Consider the following 25990-nt stretch of genomic DNA (forward strand, 5'->3'; position numbering starts at 1 on the left):
ATCAGAGCTGCTGCTGCTTGAGCAGAGGAGAGAAAGCGACCTGCAGGAACACTAGAGGAGAGATCTTTCCTGCCATTAGTGGATGGTTCCCAGTGCCCAGAAGAGTACCTTGCACACAGTAGGTGTTCAGTAAATGCTAGTTGATTGATCAACTGATCTCAGAGGTTTTGCGGACTCCTGCACCTGCCTCCTGGGCTACGGGCAGAAAACTCTCAATCACACAGGGCTATTGACCAAGGCCACAGTGGGATGGCAGCCGGGTCCCATCTGTACCAGGCTCTGACCAAATGCCCTGTAATCTTGGTCCATAGGATGGGCTCTGTGTATGTCACCTGCAACTGCAGCTTCTCCTCCAACCTGGATCCTGACACCATTGGAAAGTGTTTCTGGACAGGACCCAGGATGCCACAGCCACTGGCTAGGGACTCCTATAAGCTGGATAACCTCCAAGTGACAAGTATGGGGCCTGAATGGCTGGGGGTAGGGGAGAGGAAGCTGCAGTGGGATGGGCGATGGGAAGGGGCTCATGGCAAACAGAAGCTGAAGAAAGCACTTGGAAGCTTGTACCCAGGAAATGGGGGTGAAGTGAACCTTATGGGATTGAAACAGTGTTGAGCTAGGAGTTCTTAGAATATAAGGCATAACATGAGTGAAATAGGAACGTTCTTAGAAACCTAAAAAGTCAAAGCTGGGAGAGCTTTAGAACAGAAAACAGAGGCTGGAGGGCCCTTAGAACCCAGGATGTCAGAGCTGGGAGGGCCCTTAGAACCCAGGATCAGAGCTGGGAGGGCCCTTAGAACCCAGGATGTAGAGCTGGGAGGCCCTTAGAACCAGGATGTCAGAGCTGGGAGGGCCCTTAGAACCAGGATGTCAGTTTGGAGGAGCCCTAGCATACAGAATGTAGAAGGTTCGATTTGGGAAGGGCCTCAGATACTCCAACACTGTCATTTTGTGATTGAGCAAACTGAGATCCAGTGAGCAGATGTGACTCTGTCCAAAGTCATCGAGAGTTTGTGTCAGATCTGGGAAAAAACAATTAGACTTCCAGACACCCCTACACTCCCCAGCCCAGATGAGAAGCTGGCCGTGGAGCCTGTTCAGGACAGAACCTTCTCTTTCCACATGCCTTCTGAGAGTCCCAGCAACGAAGTCATCCCTGAAGCCAAAGTGGAGGCCCAAAGGGCTAGAGAACACACATACCTGTCCCCATCTGCCCCTTTAGGCTCCCTTTCTCTCTGTTCCTCTGTGGATGTTCAAACTTCTTTCATTTACAAAAACATTGATTTAGCATCTCAAATGAGGTAGTATTTTGAAAGCGTTTAGCACATAACAGGTGCTTAATAATGCTTGTTCCTTTCCTTTCTTTCTTTTTTAAAATTTATTTTTTTCTACATTTTAAGTTTGTAACTAACTGTCTCTTCCTTCCACCACCACTAGAGAAAGACATAGATGTAGGTATAAATTGCAAAATCATACTATGCATTCTCTTCTCTCCTCTCTCCTCTCCCTTCTCTTCCTCCTCCTTCTCCCTTCTCCTCCCTCCCTCCTCTCTCCTCCTCTCCTCTCTCCTCTCTCTCTCCTCTCCTCCTCTCCTCTCTCCTCTCCTCTCCTCTCCTCTCCTCTCCTCTCCTCTCCTCTCTCCTCTCTCTCCTCTCTCTTCTCCTCTCCTCTCTCTCCTCTCTCTCCTCTCTCTCCTCTCCTCTCCTCTCCTCTCCTCTCCTCTCCTTCCTCTCTCCTCCCTCTCCTCTCCTCTCCTCTCCTCTCTCTCTCTCCTCTCCTCTCTCTCTCTCTCTCCTTTCCTTTCCTCTCTCTCTTCACCTGGGATTTCATAGGCACAGAGAACTCCATGAGGGAACTCCCGTTACCAGTGCATATTAATATATGCTTTAGACTCTAGAGAGTGACATTGAGAGGGAAAGGGACTTGCCCGGGTCAACCAGAACCAGCTGGATTGGAACCCAGGTCTTCCTGGCTCTGAAGCCAGCTTCAGAGTCTTCTTCACCCACATGGCCTCCCAAGGGGATAACAGAAGGCAGTGGTAAGAGGTGAGGCAAGGTTTGGGATTTCATGCATGAACAGAACACTTGGCAGAAAAGCTTCCTCTGCCAATGCAGATTTTTCACCCTCTTGAGACTTATGTGATTTGGAGAGTTGCCTGGGGATAATACAGACTACTTACTGCATTATAAATGCATTAGATACAGGCATAACAGAGAGCCCTGTGAGGTCCTAGGGGACTGTCTATTCCTGGCATGAGGAATTCAGGGAGCCTTCCCAGAGGAGGCAACATTGGAGCTGGGCTTCCCAATGGTGCAGTAAAACCTGGGAGCTAATCCTGTTGGGAATGTTTGGAGTTCACACAAGTGCAGAAGGCATCCTGGGAAAGGTCATCATAAGGCTTACAAGGAGGTCTCCAGATCTGACGAACAAACCTCACCGCACCTCATCGTTTCCACGTGTAAAATGCGGGGACCCAACTCTTAAGTGACCCTCTGTCTGTGGTTCTAACTCACCAGACTTTCCTGGGAGCAGTCAGCTGCTACCTGGCCTCCTGAAATGGATGCTGGTACCATCTATCTTAGAAGGTCAGGGTTTGAGCCAGAGAAAAGGGCCAGCCACCTTTCTATCCCTGGAGGAAGGAAGGGGACTCTGGCCTGTATGACCTCTCTGTAGCCTCTCCCAGCTTGGGCCCCATCATCATCATCATCATCATCATCAATCATCTTTTTCTTTGTTCTTTCCCCAGAACTGGAAGCAGCCCCCACTGTCTACAGCTAAGCCACTGATTGACCCCAGGCCCCGACACTTCCAATTGAACTTCACTGTCACCAGCGTGCTCTATTCCCTGGACTTGTCACACCCTGACTCAGCCAAGTATCAAGAGAACAAAAATGGCATTGAAGATGCGGTAAGGTCTAGTCCCAAGAGCTGTAGGAAGGACCCAAGCAGGGATCTCCAAGCGTGCTCTTTCCTGACTGTCCCCCAAGAGCGTGGGGCTTTCACATCAGGCTTTCAGCAGAATCCTGGACAACTTCCATCCACTCTGTTCCCTGGAGACTAAGTGGGAAGAAATTTCAGTTTAAAGACTCTCTTAAGAGGGTGGGGTCAGGAGAGCAACACACAGAGCCTGTGGGGATGGTGAGGTATGATGGGGGGGGTTGTTTTGTTTGTTTTTCAAAACTAGGATTATTTATTTATTTTTACTGACCTATGATTTCATTGATAAAGAAATGTCCCAGTGAAGTGATTCCCTCTACCAAAGCAGACCAGTATGTAATCAAACTTATAGGGGGTTGCCTGTTACGTGAAACAGCTAGGCCAGGGTAGTGTGCTGAATTTGGAATCAGGAACCTGGAGTTCAAATCCTGTCTAAGACATTGCTTGTGACCCCCAGCAAGCCACTTAACCTCCTAGCCTCAGTTTCCTCATCTGTAAAATACGGGAGTTGGACTTCATATCCTTGAAGTCCCTTCCACCTCTATATTTAGGATACTATGATATGCCTAGCATCACATAACCAGTATGTCATAGAAGGAACTCAAACCCAGGTCTTCCTTGAACCTAGGTATGCCACACTACCTCTAAGGGGGCAGGAGAAAAGACAGCAGAGAGGAGAGGAAAGGAAAGGAATAGATACAAAGGACAGGATAAAGAGAGTGAAGTGACTGGGGACACCATTAAGCCAGCCCCTTCAGATTACATGATATATAATTACAGATTACAGATGCTGCTGAAAGGGGTTCAGATTTACTCTAGATCACCTGTTAATTTCTCAAATGCGTGATTTGAACCTGAAACAGGAAAGGAAGGCCCTTTCTAGAAAATTTTAGACACTGGGAAGGGGGAGGGAGGGGGCTCTGCTGTACCTAGGATGGTCCCTGGTACCCAGAAAGGTGAGCTCAGTCCATCTCTTGCATTCATCTAGGTCCACCTGGCAGGTATCTACCAGATGGAGATGCTAGCCCTGTAGCGTGACTTTTTTTTTTCAAGAAAAGTTTTTAAGTATTTTTTTTTTCTGGGCACATGTGCCCTAGGATCACATTCCAGGAAATGTTCCTTTTTTTGCAGCTGACCCAGCTCTTCAGAAACAGCAGTATCAAGAGCTATTTCTCTGACTGTCACGTGCAGACCTTTAGGTGAGGTTTTTCCCCAGGGACAACTCTGTCTAGGACTCCACTTCTCTGTCTAGCTTCTCACCCCCACAATTACAGGAAGCATCTCTTGGTGGAGACCAGTTCCAGAACAGACCATGTTCAGGACACAATATCCCTTCTCTAAGCCTTTCTCTGGTGTGCTCAGGAAGCTGTGTTTCCTTCTTCTCTTTCCTTCCCTCCAAACTCCCTTCTTCCTCTAAAAGCTGCCTCAACCCAGCACCCGAGAAGGGTCCAGAGATACAGAAAGCAGCATGTTACCAAACTGCCTGGGAGACCAAGCCGTCCTTTAATCAACCAATCAACAAGCATTTATAAATCTCCTACGATGTCCCAAGCGCATGCGTTGTACAGAAATGTACAAATGAAGCCAGCTCTGCCCTCAAAGAGGTTACAGTCTAGGGAGACAACATGTACATCTACATACATACACGAGCAATCAGCCGCTCAGTAAGGTTTAAGTAGCATACTCCAAGTGTCAGGTATGGCAAAAGATAGAAAAAATAAAGCCATCGTGTCCTCAAGGAGCTTACCATCCAGATCCATGTATTCACAAAACACTTAGAAGTAAGTCTAGTTTTGGTGGGGAGGTGCAGTGAGAGGAGGCCCCCCATCCAGGTTTTCCTGCCAGGGCCAGAAGCCTGCTCAGCCTGGCCCAGCTCAGCTCCCCTGAGGCCATCGCTGCTCCAGTCCTCTCCTCCCCACCTGCCTTCTTCTCTCTCATTCACGACACCCTCCCTCTTCTTTAGGCTTGTCTCTCCCTTCTTTAGGCTTGCCTCTCCCAGACGCCTCACAGGAGTGGACTGTTTATGTGACTTCACATCAGCCGCTCAGGCCCGGAACTTTGACAGGGCCGCTATGTACGAAGAGTTCCTCAGACTGACCCACAATGGCACTCGGCTACAGAACTTCACCCTGGATCAGAACATATCCTGGTGGATGGTGAGGGACTCTCCAGTCTGGTCTCTCTGTCAGAACACTGACAGGCTGTGAGGAAGGATGAGGAATTCCTGGGATGCTTGACTCCTGACATCTTAAGCCCAAAAGACCCTCCCTCCACATTCCCTGATGCCTGTACTCCCTCCTCCCCCCCGACTGTTTCCCCCAATGGCCATCCCTGTCCCTTATAGTCGTCTGTCTCTATGATCCCCATATCCTTTCCTCCCTCCCTGACCCTTGGAGTCTCTTTGTCCCCCATGGCCTCTCCATCTCTTGTCCTTTCATCCTCTTCTTCCTCACCCAGTCTAGCTCCCCAGATCAAGACCCATAGGTTTCTTCCCCTTATTCCATATTTCTCTGTCCTCAGGCTATTCTATCAAGAAAATAGATGGAAAAACTAAGAAAACTGGTGAGTATGACAACAGCCTTGCCCCTTGACCGTTCCTATGTGTCTGTGTTGGGGGTGGGGAGCTGAGGCTGATCCTTGAAGAGTAGGAGAGTGGGGGCAGGGCAGGAACTGAGTGCCAGGATGACTTTCCTCTCACCCTAGCCAGCACTCGATGCTGAGTGTCCACAGAGCACTGTCTTGGACTGTGTTCATGAGACAAATGAACAGCGGTCATCCCTGCCAATTGTCAGATCCCTGAGTGTATCTCCCTTCCTGAGTCCCCTGGGGGATGGACATGGGAAGGTTCTGTGCCTGAGCTTAAGCCATTCTCTGTCATTGGGTAGGACTCAGTATCACTGTCACTTTCTCTCAGTTCTGACATTGGGTCTCTGCACTATCACCCTCCCTTGTCCCAGGTTGACAATGGGGTCCCTGAACCATCTTTTCTGCCTTAAGTGGCCTTCCCTCAGTTTGCCCAACTCCTTTTCTCTTATGTCCAGATCCCGAGCTCCTTTCTCCAAATTCACTCCCATAGTCTGCCCGCCCCCTTTCTCCTAGGTCAGCTTCTTCTGAAGAGCAAATGTCTGGTGGCATGGGAGGTGGGAGGATGCTCTGGGTTGGGTCCTTCAGCCTCCATCCTCCATCTTCCCTGCGTATTGCTCTTTGTCCCCTCCCTTCCCACAGGGGTGGGAATGCCAAAGGACATTCACTCCCCCCCTGTGCTGTCCCCTTATCCCATGAAGCTCCTCAGCATCACCTCTTCTTCCCCCCAGACCTGCCCTACTGGGCCATCATTCTTATCTGCCTGGCTATGCTCCTGGGGCTCATCCTTAGTATTATGTGCTGCTTCATGGTAAGAGAACTTGGGGAGCCCCTAAGGGTCACTAAGGGCTCTCTGTGTGCATGTATATGTGTGTGTGTGTGTGTGTGTGTGTGTGTGTGTGTGTGTGTGTGAGAGAGAGAGAGAGAGAGAGAGAGAGAGAGAGAGAGAGAGAGAGAGAGAGAGAGAGAGAGAGGGCAGGGGTAGAGGAGGGAAGGAGAGAGAGACAGAGACAGAGAGAATGAGTATCCCTATGAGGGGAAGTCTTGATGGTGGCACAGTAGGAAGATCACCATAATCACTATATTGGGAGCCAGAGGACCGGGGTTCAAATCGTATCATATATGAGACTGTCATCAAGCCACCTCTATGGGCTTCAGTTTCCTCATCTATAAAATGAGGGTATTGGATTAGATGGCCTCCAATATCCCTCCCAGCTCTAACTTTGTGATCTCATGATCCAGTATGCTTCTCCTAGAGTGAGCAAGTGTGTACATGTGAGAATGTAGGTGTGGTTATGGCTGCATATACGCATCTAGGAGAGGATGCATATCAATGAGTCAATGGGAATGAGTGTGAATTTAGGAAGTACAAGACACTAGTGTGTGCGTCCATCCATATGTAAAGGAGGGTGTGTGTGTCTGAGTAAGAATTTGAGAGAGAAGAGATTTCTGTTTATCAGAGAGACAGAAAGAGAGTGAGAAAATGCACAGTGCTTGGCACATGCTTATTGAATAGAAGTGAAAAATGGAGGGACAGAGTTGGAGAGATAATCTGAGACAAACATAGACTGAAAGAGGGAGACCAAGATAGTCAGAAAGAGACTTGAAACAAGAGACAGAGATGAAGAAAGGATTGAAGATGAAGAGACAGACAGAAACTGAGGCAGAAAAGGGGAGAGACACAGACAGACAGACAGAATAAATTTACTTAGGAGAAAGTTCCAGGTAGCCTTCCTTCACACTCTCGCCATTACTTTCTCAATCAGTGGAGAGTTCTCTCAATGCGGCTCATGAATACTCTACCTGGGTGCCTTCTCCCTAAGCCTGGCCTTAGGTTTTGGGGTAGGGGCTGGGAAGAAATGTACAAAGCCAGCCAGGAAGACCAGTTCTAATAGCCTTGGTTCCTGGCTGTGCTCCTGGGATTCACCAGAGCTGCCTTCATGCCCTCTCTGGGGAGCAAAGCTGGGTCCATAGCTATACACAAGAGGCTCTCAGCAAGGCTCATGCCCCCATAACTCCTGACTGTCCTCCATCCCTCAACCCTGTACAGGTTATCATGGGCCTGAGGAAAAACAAAGGAGATTATGAAGTCCAAAGGCGAACAACCATCATCTCTTACCTCTCCCATCTAGACCTGAAGAAAATTAATAATGGACTGTGATAAAAATGCAGCAGAGTGAACCCAAACACCTTGGCCCCTGGCCCTGGCCACAATCCTGGTGTGGGCTGGGCTTGGGCTGGAATAAACACTGGGCCTTGCTCATTGTGGATTGGCCAGAATACCGACTCTGCCTGTTTCTTACCATTTGCCCTGGTGTGGGTGACTCCTCAAGTGAGTCTACAGGAACTGAGGAGAGAGAAGACCCTCCCCTAGGGCCTAGGGTCCATTGCACCTCCTCAGGGGTCATCACTCCTCTCTGGCAGTCTTCAAGGCTCTCATCTGCCCCATCCCTAAAGGTGAGGAAGCGAGCTTGGAGGATGGATGAAGGAAAAGCCCAGCATCCACACTGGTCCTGAACACAATGGGTAGGGCTAATTGACCAGATAGCACTATTTTCTCACCCCTAAAAGACAAATTGGCTAACAATTATGCACCACTGGAGTAACCTGAGTTTAGGAAACCAGAGGACATTGGATACATTGGTGCCAAGACCCTTCCAATCTGTGATTCCCCCAACCCTTGGCTTCATATCAACCCTCAACAACCCTGATCTCCCTTTCCCACTGTGACCTGCCTCTGGGACATGAGCATCCACCTATCCCTGTCTTCTAAGGGCTCTGCCTTGCCCACCAGCTTCACATCACCCTTGCTCAAACACATCCCTATTCCTTGGCAGCCTCCCATCTGGCCCCTTCTATTCATCTTCCATTAAGATTCCCCAGCTGCTTTCTGTCTACTGTGGCCACCTCCTCAGGCTCCCACTGGGACCTCCAAAACAACTTCCCACCACCCTCTTGTTGTGACCTGTCCACCAGGCCTTCATGGCTTTAACTGCCTATGACCTTTCCCTTCCATGACTGGCCCCTTCCTCTGACCTTCCCCCAATCCTCACATTACCCTTCACCTGGCGCTGTCTCACACCCTGATCTCCCAACTTCAACAAGGCTACCCTTTCCACTAGTTCTAGCTTTCTCCCTTACAAGCCTGTGTTACCTTGGACAAGCTGCTTTCCTTCTCTGGGCCAGTAAAATGCGACTTGGGCTATACAGCCCAAGGAAGGAAGATTCCCCCAGCCCTGACGCTGAGCCTGTGGGGAGATTCCTCCTTACCACCTCCCTTCCTTGAATTCTCTTCCACATCTGAGTTACCCGCCACCTCAGGGCAGCATCATGGGCTCCCCAAGACCTCAGCTCTGAGCAGGAGTAGGTAGGGTCAATGTCAAGTCAGATGGAGAGCTGCAACATGCTATCTCAGTCTGGGACTGACATGGAGGCAATTGGTCCCCTTAGATTCCCTAGTTTCACAGGTTGAGAGCTGGCTCCAGACCAGGCACAGCTGCACCAGAGCCTTCCAGTGCCCAGCATCCTCTGACTCCTATCTCCACTGACCTATCACCATCCTACCCACACAGCCAGGAGACAGGCCACCTTCCAGTAGCAAAGTTGGGGCTAACCCATCAAGATTCTCACATCTCCAGGGAGTGCATTTAGTTCCTTTGTTAAAAAAAACAAACAACCTTTTCTTTAACAAGCATTTGACTTTCTCTCCTTCCCACTAATGCCCCCATCCACCACTGAAAATCAAAACCAAAAAAACCCTTGTAACAAACATGCAGAATCAAGCAAAACAAATCTCCACACTGACCAAATGTCTCAATGTGCACCTTGAGCCTGTCACCTCTCTTAGGAGATGGATAGTACTCTTCATCCCTGGTACTCTGGGTGGTGACTGCCCTGATCAGAGTTCTTAATGTCTTTCTAAGCTCTTAATCTTTACAGTGTTGTATAAAATATAAATACTTGTGGTTCTGTTCACTTCATCTTGGATCTGTTCATATAAATCTTCCCAGGTTTCTCTGACCCATTCGTCATTTCTTTCAGGGCAATCATAGTCCATGACATTTATTGGGCTAGAATTTGTTTGGACATTACTTCCACTCAGCCAGAAGGGCAATTGTGCCACCCCCGATAACCCAGGGTACACCTGGCATGCCAGCAAGTTGCCTGGCTGCTATCCTTCTGTGGATAGGGGGTGCCTCAGGACAAGGTTTGCTATTCTCCAACCACACAGTCCTCCAGTGAATTTAGGTACCAGAATTCCTGGTTTTAGGGGCTTTCAATAAAAGAAAAACAGCTCAGTGGTCAAGTTGAAAGAGGTAAAATCAGCTAGCAATTAGCATTGAAATAAAAATGACATGGTGCGTGGATTGACATTTTGGTGGAAATCTCAGCACAGATTTCATGTCTATCCTGTGTATTCCAGATTTGCAAACTCCAATTTGACTTCATAGGAATCCCTTCCGGGCCATAATTTCCTACAGATTTTGTCCTACATATCAGAATTCCTGCTTACGACTCTGCTCATGTACATAAATACACACACACACACACACACACACACACACACACACACAGGGAGACACCATTAAGAAAACCACAGGTTCTCCAACACATATGGTTAATACACTTCCAGGGATGTGAGGATAGGCACCTCTAGAGTCTTAGCATTTGGTGCCTTTATAGCAATTTCTTTTTTAAAAATAATATTTTATTTTTTCCTAATTACATGTAAAGACAATTTTAACATTCTTTTTTTAAACAAAAATTTGAGTTCCAAATTTTCTTCCTCCCTTCTCCCAGAGACAGTATGCAATTTTATATAGGTGATACACGTGCAATCATGCAAAATATATTTCCGTATTAGTCATGTTGTGAAAGAAGACAGATGCCAAAAAAAACAAAACCCACAAAAAAATGAAGTGAAAATTGTATGCTTTGATCTGCATTCAGGCTCCATCAGTTCTTTCTCTGGATGTGGATAGCATTCTTCATCATGCATTGCTTTATAAAAATTTCTGGGACCACTCAGTGCCTATGAGATTTTATAGTTTATAACAATAATGATAATAATAGCAATAACAATATTTACATAGTGCTTTGAGGTTTACAAAACTACTTATTTAATTCTCATAACAACTCCATAAATGTGGGTGCCATTAAAGACATTTTACAGATGAGGAAACTGAGGCCTCAGAAAGAAGTTAGGTAACTAACCAGCAAGTGAAGTATGTGAGGCAGGATTTGAATTCAGGTCTCTCTGATTTCAAGCCCAGCATGCTTATCCACTGTAGCACCCAGGGGCCATGGGTCTACAGATAGGAATCCTTGACATGGTTCTCTTCTCTGGAAAATCCTGACTGAGTGGGAGCATAGAATACTAGGAATTGGAAGGGACCTTAGTAAGGGACTATTAACCCCCTCAGAGGAAGAAATTGAGGCCCTAAGACAGGAAGGGAGCTGCTCTCAAGATCACAGGGCTAGTTAAGTATCAGAAATAGAATATGAAGCCAAGTCCTCTGCCTCCAAATCCCATGTTCACATGGTGTTATAAAACTGGAAGTACCTCAGAAGGCCTACAGTCCAACTCTTAGGCAAGGCAGAGACCTGGGGAGGGAGGATGCTCCAGCTGGCTCACTTATTCTTTTTTTTTGTTTTTTGTGAGGCAATTGGGGTTAAGTGACTTACCCAGAGTCACACAGCTAGGAAGTATTATGCATCTGAGACCACATTTGAACTCAGGTCCTCCTGACTCCAGGCCAGTGCTCTATCCACTGCGCCACCTAGTTCCCGCACTTATTCATTCAACAACCACTTGTTAAACACTCACTGCATGCACAGTTCTCTGTTAGATATGGTTGGGGGCAAAGAGAAGACAACATTGATTGGGGCTCTTAACCTGCTTGTGTTACGGATTCCTCTGGCAGTCTAGTGAAGCCTGTGGACCCCATCCCATAATAACGTTTTTAAATGCATAAAATAAAACACACAGGATTGCAAAGGATTACTGAAAAAGTAAAGGATTACATAGGATTACAAAAAAAAAGTCTTTTCCCCATTCAAGTTGATGGACCTGCCCCCGAAATTGATTCATGGGCCAATGCACCCCTTAACTCCAATGGACCCGGTTAAGAATCTGTGGGTAAGACATGACTCCAATTCTCATGGGCCATGGTCTAATCGATGGAATGAGACAGAGAGAGGTATTTCTATAGCTAAATAGCTGTTCCTAGTTACAGATTCCTGCAAGTCAGAGAAAGGAGGGAAGGAATAAGTTACATGTCATCTCCTGTCCCAGACCCTCTCCTAGGAAGCTGGGCACAGAGATAATGGAACTAAGGTGGACAGAGGCTTCTTCTCATAGGATGTACTTAAAGGAGAGCATCTCTAAGCACCCATAAAGCTGCCAAACACCTAGTCAGGAGAGATGAGAAGCTGGAGTTATAGCAGGAGCATAAGAAGCGTGGGATTCAGAGTCAGAGAAAATGGGTTCAAATCTTGACTCTGTTTCAACCTGACTGACCTTGGACAATTTACTTACTCCAGTCCTCAGTTTCTTCTTCTATCAAATGAAGGAGTTGCACTAGATGACCCATCAAGTCCCTCCCGGCTCTAAACCTATGAAACCTCAGGAGACCGTTTCCTACCTGAGCTAGGAAGAAAGGATGAAACCTCTCACTAGCTGACTTGGCACTGACCCTAACTCGCCCTTCTGCTTGTGGGGATGGATGTGGGGCTCTCATTCCCAGACTCTCAGGGTGGGAAGGATGCCCAGGGTTGTCTAGATGGACCTCCTTCCAAGTGCAGGAATCACCTCTGCTGAAAGATTTCCTTTCTCTTCAGCTCTGCCTTAGAATGTGCTGAGTGTAGTCTAAGACTGTCTTTGCTCTCTCAGAAGTCACCTTACACTTGGAAGAACGCAGTTGCACATACTCAGAAGGAAGAGCAAGATCTCCCTGCTTCCTCCCTTCCTAGAACCAGCAGTAAAAATAATGGTAACCACAGTGGACATTTTGTTAATCCCTTTATCCATTCATTTGGTAAGTATTGATTAGGTGCCACTGTGAGCAGGGTCCTGTCTCCTGTACTTGGTGAGGTACAAAGTCTACAATCTGTCCCTATACTTTAGTACGGAAACAAGACACATATAGAGACTATAGGGGCTGGAAAGGACCTCAGAGGCATCTTACATTTTACAAATGAGGAGAGAGAGGCCCACAGATCTATCCAAAGTCCCACAGGTTGACAGTAATGGAAGAACCAGAATTTGAACTTGGGTCCTCTGACTAGAAACCCAGAATTCTTTTTACTTTAATACATTCCTCCAACACTTTCTGGCTATGCTAACAATACCTGAAACTCAGCACATCTAAAACTGAACTCACTGTCTTTCCCTTTAAACCATTTCCCACTCCTACTTTCCCTACTACTACCACAATCTACAAGTCATCCTAGACTCCTCACAATCTCTCATTCCCTATATTCAGTTCCTTGCCAAAGCATGACAATTTCACCTTTGCAATATCTCTCCCACTCCTCTTCTCTCCTGTGACACTGCCACCACCGTGGTGAAAGCCCACATCACCTCACACCTGCATTATTCCAATAGCCTGCAGGTAGGTCTGGAGCCTCTCAAGTGTGCTCAAATCTCTCTCCACTCCAATCTATCCTCCATTCAGCCATGAAAGTGATTTTCCTACAACAAAGGTCCAACCTTGTCACCCCCTACTCAAAAAAACTCCAGTGGCTCCCAGTTGCCAGCAGGATCAAATACAAAATGCTCTGCTTGACATTCAAAGCCCTTCATGACCCAGCACCCTCCCACCTTGCTGGTATTCTTACCCGTTATTTCTCAAGTCATATTCTTCAACCTAGTGATACCATTTTCCTGGCTGGTCCACCCACCAGACCCTCCACCTCCCAATTACAGGCATTTTCTCTGCTGTGCCGATCCCTGCAAAGGATGTCCTTCCTCCACTCCACCTTACTGGCCTCCCTGGCTTCCTTTTAAGTGCCAACCAAAATCTCATCTTTTACAGGAAGCCTTTCCCAATCTCTTAACTTTAGTGCCTTCCCTCTGTTAATTATGTCCTGCTTATTCTGCACAGAGCTTCTTAGTACATATTTGTTTGCTTGTTGTCTCCATTAGGTTGTAAGCTCCTGGAGGGCAGGGGCTGTCTTTTGCCTCTGTATCCCCAGAGCTTAGCACAGTGACTAGCATGTGGTAGGAGCTTAACAAATGTTTGGTGACTGGCACATTTACGGCCAGGCAGTGGGGTAAGTGGTAGGGATACAAAGAAAAGAAAGACAGTCTCTGCCTCAAGGAGATTACAACCTAATGGGGAACATATCATACTAATAACTACTTACAAACAAGCTATCAGGCAATGGGAGCCCGAAGCCTTGGACAGAAGAGATTTTCAAGTGTTTGAGGAGGCTGCTTCCTTACAAACAGACATTTGCCTGTCACAATCGTCCGTTACAACTGAGCTCAGATCTTGCAGAAGTTACAGTCCAGATGCAGCATTAAATTTCATGCCTTTCAGTAAAGAATTGGTTTTTCAGCTGGGGCGTAGCTTATTTCCTCTCCTCCTCCCCTGGGGCACAGGCATATCTAAACACACAGAGGAAAAGAGAAACTGCCACAGCCGCCTCGTTGGCCCTTTTTGGCTCTTCACAGCCGCCGTAGCAGGGCGTATTCCAAAGTGACCGTTTGGCATATTTCAAGACTGGAGGCCTCAGCTCCTAGCTCACGCCACCATGAAGGCCCCTGTAAGGCGGCGCGCGGCTCCGGCGCGGTACCGAGGGTTGGCCCCGGCCGGGGTCCGCAGGGCCACGCTCTGGACCCCACGGGAAAAGCAGCAACTCCTCCGTTTACTGCAGGCACGAGACGGGGAGAGAGAACCCGAGGCTGTGGAGCCGAGGCAGGGGCTGCCCACCGGAGCGAGGCTGAGGTCGGGGGCGGGGCCGAGGGGAAGGGGGCAGAGCATGGCCCGGCCAGAACGAGGAAAGAGGCAGTGCGAGACTGCTGTGGGGGCGGGGCTGGAGGAAAAGGAGAAGTGAGGGATAGTAGCCTAGGGAGGCTGAAGGAGGGGGCGGAGCAAAGACCAGAGCGAGGCTGTAGGGGCGGGGATGAAGGGAAAGGGGCGGGGTTGAGTTGTGGGGGCACGTGCTGGGCGTGAGGCTGAGGGGAACGTCCATCAGTCCACCAGTCCTCTTTTATAAAGTGCCGGGTGTGTGCTAGACAGTGTGCTAAGCGCTGGGGGTACAAACAGAGGCAAAAGACAATCCATGCCCTCAAGGGGCTCACAGTGCATAGCAAGGTGCCCTGCCCATAGGATATACTTAATAAATGTTTACTGAGTGAATGAAGCTAATGAGGGAGACGATATGGAAATAAGTATCTAGAAAGGAAGCTGAGTACAAGATGAGCAGAAGACAGTTGACAGAGGGAAGGCACTGGAATTAAGTGGGATTGGGGAAGGCTTCCTGCAGAAGGTGGGATTTTGTCTGGGACTTGAAGGAAGCCAGGGAGGTCAGTGGTCAGTGGAGGAGGAAGAGCGTTCCAGGCATGGGGGACAGCCAGAGAGAATGCCCAGAGCTGAGAGATGGAGGGTCTTGTCTGTGGAAGAGGCAGGAGCATGGAAGAATAGTTGGTGGGGAGTAAGGTGTAAGAAAACTGGAAAGGGAAGAGGGGGCCAGGTCATGAAGGGCTTTGAATGCCAAGTAGAGCATTTTGTATTTGATGGGGGGCGGTAGAAGTCACTAGAGTTTATTGAGTAGGGACTCTTGGTGACATGATCAGACTTGGGCTTAAGGAAAATCACTTTAGTGGCTGAATGGAGGGTGGATTTGTGGTGAGAGGTGTGAGGAAGGTAGGAACATAGCCCTATCCACCTCCCCCCTCCATCCAGCAAGCTATTATTATAAGACTGGATGTGTCGTGATGAGAGTCTGAACTGGCTCTGGAGTCAGGAGGACCTGAGTTCAAATCTGACCTCAGACACATAATACTCACTAGCTGTGTGACTCTGGCAAGTCATTTAACCCCAATTGCCTCACCAAAAAAAAAAAGAACGAAAAAAAAAAAAAATTCACAGGCCTTGGCAACAGCTTGGATATGGGGATAAAAGATAGTGAGGAGTCTAGAATGACCCCTAGGTTGGGAGCCTGAGGGATTGGGAGTGTGGCATTGCTTTCTACAGTTGTAGGGGAGAGAGGAGGGGAGCAGGTTTAGGGGGAAATATAATGAGTTCAGTTTTAGACATATTGAGCCGTTTACTGGACATCCAGTTTGAGACGTCTGAAAGACAGTTGGAGATAGAAGAAAGGTAGATTTGAGAATCATCACTTTGGAGATGGTAATTAAATTCACTGGAGCTGATGAGATCATCAAGTGAAGTAGTATAGAGGGAGAAGAGAAGAGAGCCCAGCACAGAACCCAGAGGGATACCTGTGATTAGAGGGCATGATCTGGAGAAGGGTCCAGTAAAGAAGCCTGAGAAGGAGCAGTCAGAGAGGTAGGAGGAGAACCTCGAAAACCCAGAGAGAAGAGCAGATGAAGGAAGAGAGAATGATCCTGGGTGTCAAAGGCTGCAGAGGTGAAGGAGAATGAGGATTGAGAAAGGGCCATTGGGTTTGACAGCCAAGAGATCATTGACAACTTGGAGAGGGCAGTTTTGGTGGAATAGTGAGGTCATGAGCAGGATTTAAGGAGTTAAGAAGAGAGTGAGAGGCTAGTGGAAGCACCTGTTGTAGATGGCCTTCTCATGGAGTTTAGCCACAAAGGACAGAAAAGATGTAGGATGGTACTTAGCAAGGATGGAAGGTTCAAGTGAGGGCTTTTCCAGGATGGTGGAGACTTGGGCATGTTTGTAGGTATCAGGAAATGAACCAGTGGCTGGAGAGACTGAAAATAAGAGATGGAATCAGATGACAGAGTGGGTAAATCTGTTACTGGAGACGAGATGGATTGAGCAGGTAGAAGGGTTAGCTTTGGTAAGGAGTAAGGCCACCTCATCACAAGACAGGGGTGGAAGAGGAGAGAGGGACAGAAAGCACCTCAGTGACAGGAGATGAGAAAGAGGGAGCTTATGGTGAATGGCCTCATTTGTTTCTGTAAAACAGGAGGTGAGGTTCTCAGCTGAGAGAGTGGGGGGAGGGAGAGCCAGGGGAAGTTTGAGGAGGGATGAGGAGGTTTGGAAGAGCTGCTGTGACGAGTGGGAGAGGGAGTTGATGAGGGAGATATACAAGGTTTACCTAGCTGCAGTGAGGGCCCAGTTGACGTTGGGTATCACATTTATAGTGGACCTAGTCAGAATGATTGTGTGATTTTTTTACATGTTCATTTTGTAGCATGTGTATAGTATGCAAAGGGGCAAATGGTAGGAGTGATCCAGGCTGAGTTTTGGCAGGGCATAATGGAGGAAATGATAAAGGGGCTAGGGATTCAAGAGAGGGCCACAGTGTAGAATTGAATTGGTTTAACAAGGGGTCAGGGTGTAAAAAAAGAGAGTGGCCAGTGCAGGGGAGATGGCCTGGGAGACAACTGAGAAGTCAAGGAATTGGAGTTCATGGGGGCAGGAGAGGAGGAAGGTTGGGCAAAAAGGGCAAAGTTCGAGGCTCAGGTGAGTCAGGGCTGGGATGAGAAGTGAGGCTGGTGGGAGGCTGAGGGCTTTCGTGGCAAAAGCTAGGCTGAGGTGAAGAGGGTGGGAGAATTTAGATGGCTGAGAGTCAGGTTCACACGGGGAGGAGGGGAATCTGAGGGGATCTTAACTGAGCAGGGGAGGGGCTCCCAGGTAGAAGGAGCAAGGCTTCTAGGGCCAGTGAGAGGGTGAGGTAAGGGGCTGAGCTAGAGCCTGGAGTCTTAGGTAAGGGATGGGGCCAGGGCCAGGTTTGGGTGAGTTTTAGATGAGGGACTGGGGCTGGATTTAGGCCAGCTGGATTGCACAGTGGATGGAGTGCTGGACCAGGAATCAGGAAGACCTGAATTTGAATTCTGCTTCATGCAGTAGCTAGCTCTGTGACCTTGGGCAAGTTACTTCCATCAATGCTCTCAGCCTCAGTTTTTGCACCTGTATTGGGAGAATAACAACCTACCACGCAGGGTTGTGGTGAGGACCAAATAAGATAACATGAGAAGCACCTTGCAAAGCTTAAGGCCTGTATAAATGCTGCTGTCATTGTTATCATCATCATCACCATCATCATTATTAATCTGTGCCGTGAAAGGTGAGACTCAGGTGAACCTGGTTGGAGGAGGGCTGAGGTTGAGATGGCTTGAGGCTAAAGTGATAAAGGTCTGGGGGATTTAGGGGAGCCATGAGGGGGATCCCCAGGATGGAAGTGAGGCTCAGGGGATACTGAGGAAGCTCATGCTCCTTCAGTGTCCCGAGCACTTTGTGTGAGTCCTGACACCCTGACTTTGTAACCTTGGGCAAGCCAGTTCCCTCTTCTTTGCTTCCATTTTCCATGTAGAAAAGGAGCACATTGACGTCATGGTCTCCCTAAGTCCTCCAGGATCGCAGTCTTGTGGTCTGGGCCCTCAGGATGTACAGAGCAGAGTTGGGGACAAGCTATGTCTTACTCAGACTGTTGGGGGAGGGTAAAGATCTGTGAGAGGCAAAGACAACTGGTGTTTAAAAAGCATGAATTGGGTTATCTGTTCAGTGCCTACTGTGTCCTGGATGGAAGAGTCCTGGGAGTGCCCAAAGAGGCAGAAAGAGAGAGAACCAAGGTTAGGCTACTGTCTTGAAGCCAGTGGCATCCAGAAAGTAATTGACGTCAGCTTTGGGAGAAAAATGGGTCCAGCACAAAGGAGAAGATCCTTCCTATCAGGAAGGAGAGGTGATCTCTTCCCCTTCCTCAGGCAAGATAAGGTGGGTGGTCCAAGGAAAAAAGGATAATTGGGATTTCTATATTCAGTTCAAGAAATTCAGCACAGTTATGAAGTACCTTCTGAGTGCAGGGTCCTGAGGAAATTAACATATTACATCAAAGAATCACAGCATTTTGGTGTTGAAATTCAATGAGAAAAGCATTTATTAAATACCCACTGTGTGCCAGGCACTTAGGAGGAGCTGGGGATCCAAAAAATGAAAGGCCCCACCCTTGAGGAGAACCTTTAAACATTCTTCTGGAAGGGAGGGTCCTCAATAGCCGAGTAATCCACATTCAACCTGAAGAAGAAGGCCTTCAGTGTCCCAGAAACTGGAGGTCCAGCTTCAGAAACCTTGCCAGAGAGAGACTTTCTGACCTCCCAAGGCAACCTCTTCCCCTTTGAGAGAGCTCCCACTGCTGCCAAGTCTTTCCTTATCTTGAGCCTCTGTTTGCCTCCATGTATCCTTCACTCCTGGTTCTGCTGTCTGGACCCAAACAGAACGAGTTGAACCCTTCTTCCACTTGACAGCTGTTTCCCAAGTATCTGAAGGTCTCTCCTGTTTCTACTAAGTCTTCTCTTCTCCATAGTAAACATCCCTAATTCCTTCATGGACTCAAGGCCTTTCTCCAGCCTGGTGGCCCTGCTTTGGATGCTGTTCAGCTTATCAGTGTCCTTCCCCAATGTGGCCAGGCTTCATACAGCACTCCTGAAGTGGTCTGACTAGGGCAGAGTCCAGTGGGACCATCACCTCTTTATTCTTGGAAGCAGTGCCTCTCTTAATGCAGTTCAAGCTTTATTTTAGCTGCTTTCTCCGTTGGCTCCGTGAGTCACCCAAACTGCAGATACTTTTCAGACAAACTGCTGTCTTACCGTGCTTTGGAATGGAACAACATTTCTTACCTAATGGAAAAGCACTTATTAACTGTTAGCTGTGAGCCAAGCACTGTGCTAATTGTTGGGGATACAAATAAAATGTCTCAGGGAACTCTAATTAGGGGAGACAATCCTGATGCGTGCCCCACCTTGTGAAGCTCATTTTCTTAAACCCACATCTAAGAATTTGTATTTTCCTATTTCATAGATTTCTACTTGGAGAGGACTCCCAGGTCATTGTGTCTAACTCCTTCCTTTATTTTCTAGATAAGGAATAAGGCCAGAAAAGGCAATGCTTCTCCAAGGTGGCACAGGCAGTATATGGTAGAACCAAGGCCTGAAGCTGGCATGCTTTCCCCCTATGCCACCCTGTCCCATCCTCACTGAATTTTGGCTCCAATGTTCCTGTGTCCAGTGTATTTATTGCCTAACCCTGGTCTTAGGACACTAAATTTTGTGCTCTACTTGCATTGGAAAAGCAGAAATAAAGAATTAGATGAGGTTCAGAGGCAGAAAGGACATTGGCAACTGGGAACATAAGGAGAGGCTTCCCGGAAGAGGTGACATACATCTCTGGGCCATGAAGGATGAGCCTCATGTGTAGGCCTAAGGAATTCCCTAAATAGAGGCTGAGGAAACAGGAGAGCAGAGATAGTGTTTAGGATGGGGACAGAGGCAGAGGAGAGTAAAAGTAGAACAATACCGCAAAAGTATGGTGCCACCACATTGCAAGGGGACTTAAGGATAGGTTTGGTTTTTTTTTTTCTTCTGAGGCAGTTGGGGTTACATGATTTGCCCAGGGTCACACAGCTAATACATGTCAAGCTTCTGAGGCTGGATTTGAAGTCAGATCCTCGTGGCTCAAAGGCCTCTGTTCTAGCCATTGTACCAAAGAATAAGTTTTTGTTCTTTAACTTCATTCATGTCTGACTTTCCATGACCCCTTAGGGATTTTCTTGGCAGAAATACTGGAGTGGTTTGCCATTTCCTTCTCCAGCTCATTTTACACATGAAGAAACTGAGGCAAACAAGATTAAGTGACTTGGCCAGGGTCATACAGCTAGTAAGTGTCTGAGAATGGATTTGAAGTCAGGAAGATGAGTCTTCCTGACTCCAGGCCTGACACTCTATGGACTGCGCCACCTTGCAGCCCTAAGACTAGGTGGGCATCTGAAGGGTTTTGCATAGGGAAGCAATTTTATCCTAGAATCTCAGAGTCATCTTGACTAGCTCGTACCGCAGAAAGTACAAGTCCCGCCCAAAGCCCCAAGGTCATAGACATTGTCCTTCCTTTTCTTGGGACCACTCATAGCCATGATCCCCCCAAGACAGTGGCAGAGAGCAGCACTGGTGGCCTACCAACCACTTTCTCATCACCTCAATCTCCCATGTCCTCAGCCACCGCTACTGCAGGACCAGTACTGTTGGCTACTTCTTCTGGCTCAACTCCAAGAGAGATGATGACTCACGATATCCCACCCGAAGACTCAGAGGCGACATCAGATCTTTCCTTGGCCACCTTGGACATGGCGGCCATGGTTAGCACTGTCACAGCCACAGTGACAGAAGAGATGTCTTCAGTTCCTCCGCGGTCCAACACAGACACTCAAGTGAGCTCAGACCTACGTCCTAGTATGAGCAGCTCTAAGGCTCTCCCTGAACAAAGCACATTCATCTCCCAGCCCTCCACCACAGCTAAATCCATGGATCTTACCACCCCTGGGGCAGATATCAGCGCTACATGGCCACAGACTCTCTCCTTCAACTTCTGTAGCCTTATCTGGAGTTACTCCTATGACTCAGGATGTAGGCTTGGTTGCTCCTGGCACAGAAAGTCTCATTGAAAGCAATGAGCCCACAGATATAGCTCCTCTTTCTATGACCACTGACAGTCCTGAGCTTCCGAGCATAGGGGCAGAGAGCAGTACAGGTGCCCCACTGATCACTGCTTCACTTCAATCTCCCATGTCCTCGGTAGCTGTTACAGGCCCACTGAGCACCTCTGCTGATTCAACTTCCCCAGGGACCATGGCATATGGTGTCCCATGCACAGACACAGAGATGAGCTCAGATGTCCCCTTGACCACCTTAGCTATGATGGCAATACACAGCAGTTTCACAACCATAGTTATGGGAGAGATGTCATCAGCTTCCCCAGAAGACCTGACTCACTTAAGCCTGTCTCCCAGTGCTGGTAGCCCCATGACTCTCCCTGGAGAAAGCACCGTCATCCCACAGCCCTCTGCTACAGCTGAAGTTGTGATGCTTACCTCTACTAGAACAGATGCCACCACTGTTTGGCCACAGACTCTCCCTCCTTCAACTCCAGTGGCCTTATCTGTGGTAACTCACATGGCGGAGGACATGAGCTCAGCTAGCCTTGCCACTGATAAAACAAATCTCTCCTTCAACAGCAAGGTCACAGGCATGGCTCTTCTTTCTTTTGTGACCACACTCAGTCCTGAGCTCCCAAGTACAATGGCAGAGAGCAGCACAGATTTCCCACTGACCCCTACTTCTCCTAAAGCTCCTGCATCCTCAGACATTACTCCTGTAAGAACAAGCCAATTGAGCACCTCTACTGACTGAAGTCTCTTGGGGCCCACAATTCATGGTGTCCCATATACAGACTCAGAAATGAGCTCCAATCTCCCTCTGACCACCTTAGCCATGGTAGTCACAGCTAGCACTGACACAGCCATGGTGATGGGGGAGGTATCATCAGCTCCTTCAGGACCCAGCCCAGAAGCTCAAGAGCACGTAGTCCTGCCTCCTGGCACCAGTTTGGGAGAGATCTCAACAAGTTCTGAGCCCAGGATTCCCAGAGAGACACGGCCTGCCACCCAACAGCCAGTCATGACCACAGTGACCCCTGCTAATTTTGGACAAGGATCAAGTCTAGCTGCTGTGACTCTGGCTGAGGCATCTGAAACTCAAAGAACACTGGTCACCAAAGTTCCACAGGCAAGTGACACTGAATCCCCATGGTCTTCTATTGAAGTTGAGACCACTGGAACAGGGGCCGTGACAGCTTCCACTCTGGCCTCTGGACTGGGAAGCATCCAGGCTTCCATGGACACCATGCCAGACTCAGAGGCCAACAGGACTTCTTCTACTTCGTCATCTTTCTCGGAAAGCCCTAGGACACAAGCTACTCGTCCTGAGAGGGTAACAAGCAGTTATCTGGCACTGTCCACTTTGTCAACTGAGAAATCACTAGGAGCAGACACTGCTTCACCAGCCTCTGTTTCCACAGTGCTTTCTGAAGTCACTGCACCAAGGGCAAATGCTCAAGGGTTTGAAAGTCAGAGCACAGCTCCAGCAGTAGAGACTAGCCCTGCTGTGACCTTGATCCCTACATGGTCAAAGGCCACAGCTTCAATCAGCATGGATATGGAGACTACATCAAGTTCAGCTGCCTCATCACCAATAAAAACAAGTTCTCCAAGACAGCCTCAGTTTCTGCCCCTGTACCTACCAGCTCCACCCTGTTCACAAGTAAGCAGACTTCTAATTAAGCCTCCTGTTTAGGGGATGAGGCCTTGGAGGAGATGGATTGGTGGGGTCTGTAGTGGAATGAGAATCATATAAGTGACTTGCCCAGAGTCACACAGCTAATAAGTGTCATGTATCTGAGGCCAGATTTGAACTCAGGGTATCTACCATTTTCTTGCAAACATCAAGGAGAACCACCCACTTCCTGGGCAGCCTCTCTCACTTTGGGGTAGTTCTCATGGTTAGAAAGGTATTTCCTGATATTGTGCATAAATTTACGTCTTTGCTCTTTGCAGTTATTTTTATTGTTCCACCCCCAAGGGACAAACCAAGTAAATGGAATCTCTCTTCCAAAGAAGAATCATTCAAATATTTGGAAGACAACTGTTATGTCCCCTTTGAATCATCACTTCTCTAACTTAAAGTTCCCCAGTTCCTTCAACAGATGCTCATGTGGACATGCCTTTGAGATGCTTCACCATTCTGCTTGCCCTCGTGGGCTCATACATGTAGAACCTGAAGGGACCTCAGTTGTCTAGTTCAAATGTCTTAAAGTAGAGAAAATGGAGACTCTGGGTGTACCTTTGCCCAAAGTCTCACAAGGAGTAAGCCTTAGAGATGTGGATTGAATCATGTTCCCTTGAGATCCTTCCTAAAATTTGATACCCAGATTTTCCTGTCCTATTGCTTTCTCTAATGAAGCCTGTGGTGTGATAACTTTGGAGAAAGATTGGTTAGGACTAGGACAGTTATCTCTCACCTAGACTAATTTTCTTTTTTTTTCTTTTTGTGAGGCAGTTCGGGTTAAGTGACTTGCCCAGGGTCACACAGCTAGTAAGTGTGAAATGTCTGAGGCCAGATTTGAACTCAGGTCCTCCTGACTCCAGGGCCAGTCCACCACCTAGCTGCCCCCTAGACTAATTTTCTATCCTAATTCATGTTCCTACCCCAGATATCAATAGAACTGAAGCTAGGCTCAGTACATTCTTAGCTTATCTCTGTTACACAAGCCTTCCTGGAATTTGCATGACTTGCAAAATGAATCTTCTGACGGGATAGGCTCAGTCAGATGGGTGCTTCACAGACTAATGTGGCCACTCTAGGATAGCATAGCAGTGTGTAGCAGTCCCTGGTAGAATCCTTAGATTGCTGGTAAGACTTGTCCAGGAACTGATGCTCAACTGAAGAATGCAGGGAAAATGAGGTGTATGGGATTAGTAAGCTTTTATCTGCATTCAAACTCCGTAGTTCTTTCTTGAGTGTGGATAGCATTTTCCCTCAGGGGACTTTTGAAGATGTCTTAGATCCTTGCATTGATGAGAAGAGCTAAGTCCATCAAAGTTAGTCATTGCACAATGTGGCTGTTACTGTGTACAATGTTCTCCTGGCTCTGCTCACTTCACTCAGCATCAGAACATACAGTCTTTCCAGGTTTTTCTGAAGTCAGACTGCTCATCATTTCTTATAGCACTATTACATTCATATACCATGCCTTGTTCAGCCATTCCCCATTTGATGGGCATCCCCTCAATTTCCAATTCTTTGCCACCACAGAAAATATTCTTCAATACAGAAGGAGCCCTACTAAGAGGCAATAGGAATCTTCCCAAATGACGCCACACTTCCCTCATCAACTCTTAGGCACACTTTATTTAACTGCTATGGTCACAGGATTCTCCACCAGCAACGTGGTGACACTGGATAATGTGAGTGGATCTGACCTGGAAAGAGACTCAGCAGAGTCCACCAGCATGCCCATGACTGGGTCTACTGTGAGAGATTCCATTTCAGACACTGCAACAGAGATAGTCATCATGGAGACCACTCGAAGTTCAACAACCATTCAAGCCCCCACCTTCTCACTGTGCCTACTGTAACAAGTGGACTTAGGCCTCAGACACACAGGAGAACCATGTACTCTCCTACAGAAGCCTCAGCTCTACCTAAAGCATCTCTTGGAGTTACCATGGGCACTGTAAGCCTTGCACTTTCTGTGACTCCAGTAGAGCCTACAGCCAGTACAAGCTCCAGTGGTCCCTTAAAGATCAACCCAGCTGGGACAATTTCTTCTACATTCCCTGAAGACACACCTGTATTATCAGAAATATCCCTTAGAGAGAGTCTCAGCACCTTCTTTACTCCAGAGTACACTCCAGTTGATTCTTCCCATACCACTGTCTGAATTACTGGAATTGAAGTCAGCCCCATTTGGTCTCTATCCTCAACTCCTACAGCCATCAATGCTGCAGAAATTGGGCCAAGCCCAGGTTTGCCTATGAGGTGAATCACCTGAGGGAAGCAGGATGCCTGCCCCTAAACAGTAAGGGAGCCAGGGTCAGCTGCCCTGCCCTCCACTGCTGCCCCTAGCATCATCCCAACATCTGCTGGAAGAGACACAAGCATTTTCTTGGTGTCTGCAGAAAGGTCAAGGGAGGGTAAAATAGTGTTCATCCCCTTCCTGGAGACCATAAGATATCCCCAGAATCACTCAGAGAGCACATGCAGTCCACAGGCCCAGGAGTAACTTTTTTGGCCTGATAAGACCTCCACCTCTTCTCTGCCCAGCCTAAGTGAAGGGACCAGCTACTCCAGGACTGTCCCTTCACCCTCTGTAGGGAAGTATGACTGGAGCTCAGAGAAGCCCACCTGTACCTCTTGTAACTAAACCCACAGAGCCCACACCTCCTGAGTGGGGTAGTGTCTCTTTTGTACTAGTGGCTGAACTCAGCACCAGGGACAGTGCACAGCTCAACAGTGGTTTTGCCTTCTCCACCAGCACCTTAGTGTGAGAAGTCACTAGCCAGTGCAGCTCTTTCAGAGCCCAGCAAAATCGTATCAGGAATGTCTCTCTTGATGAACTGACAGCTGGCCTCACAGCCAGCACTGTGGGAGGATTGAACTAAATACAAGATAAGTTGTAGATAATCAACAAAGGGAGAACACTAGAATTAAGGGGGGTCACTTAAAAATTAAGGAGGTCATCCTATTAAGATCCCACCCTCCTATAGACAGGAAGGGATCCTTCTATAGGAAGTTCGGGTCTTAGCAAGGACTTGAAGGAAGTCAGAAAAACAAGGAGAGAAAGATATGTAGGGATGGGAGACAGCCAGTGAAAATGTTCTGAGTTGGTAGGTAGTGAGACAAGTACAAGGAATCGCAAGAAGGCCAGTGTCATTGAGGGGAAGGGAAATGTAAAGTGCAAGCAGATTAGAAAAGAAAAGAAGA

At 47.9% G+C, this 25990-nt stretch overlaps 3 protein-coding genes across 13 annotated transcripts in view; 2 read left to right on the forward strand and 1 right to left on the reverse strand.

Annotated features, from left to right (window-relative positions):
• The window catches only part of LOC110203897 (mucin-16-like), a 31188-nt gene extending 23388 nt beyond the window's left edge, over positions 1–7800 (forward strand). Inside the window, exons 2-7 of the mRNA XM_078151831.1 lie at positions 312–480; positions 2747–2908; positions 4069–4136; positions 4901–5499; positions 6252–6331; positions 7571–7800. Of these exons, the coding sequence (XP_078007957.1) occupies positions 312–480; positions 2747–2908; positions 4069–4136; positions 4901–5144 (643 nt within the window). The 3' untranslated portion in view covers positions 5145–5499; positions 6252–6331; positions 7571–7800. The remainder of the gene's footprint in view (positions 1–311; positions 481–2746; positions 2909–4068; positions 4137–4900; positions 5500–6251; positions 6332–7570) is intronic.
• LOC110203896 (mucin-16-like) overlaps positions 1–25990 on the forward strand; it is a 162953-nt gene that overhangs the window by 89717 nt on the left and 47246 nt on the right. For 7 of the 11 annotated variants that reach the window (XM_078154193.1, XM_078154191.1, XM_078154195.1 and 4 more), the window contains exon 1: positions 14210–14471. The exons of 1 other annotated variant lie outside the window; for it this stretch is intronic. The gene's annotated coding sequence lies outside the window, so the exon portion shown is untranslated. Of the gene's footprint in view, positions 1–14208; positions 14472–25990 lie in introns of those variants that run through there. 3 more of the 11 variants (XM_078154196.1, XM_078154198.1, XM_078154194.1) reach the window with 2 other exon arrangements.
• The window catches only part of LOC110204393 (mucin-16-like), a 148936-nt gene that overhangs the window by 31821 nt on the left and 91125 nt on the right, over positions 1–25990 (reverse strand). The window lies entirely within an intron of this gene.

This window comes from Phascolarctos cinereus, unplaced genomic scaffold (assembly GCF_003287225.1).
Source record: "Phascolarctos cinereus isolate Bilbo 61053 unplaced genomic scaffold, phaCin_HiC Scaffold_4;HRSCAF=312, whole genome shotgun sequence".
Taxonomy (NCBI): domain Eukaryota; kingdom Metazoa; phylum Chordata; class Mammalia; order Diprotodontia; family Phascolarctidae; genus Phascolarctos; species Phascolarctos cinereus.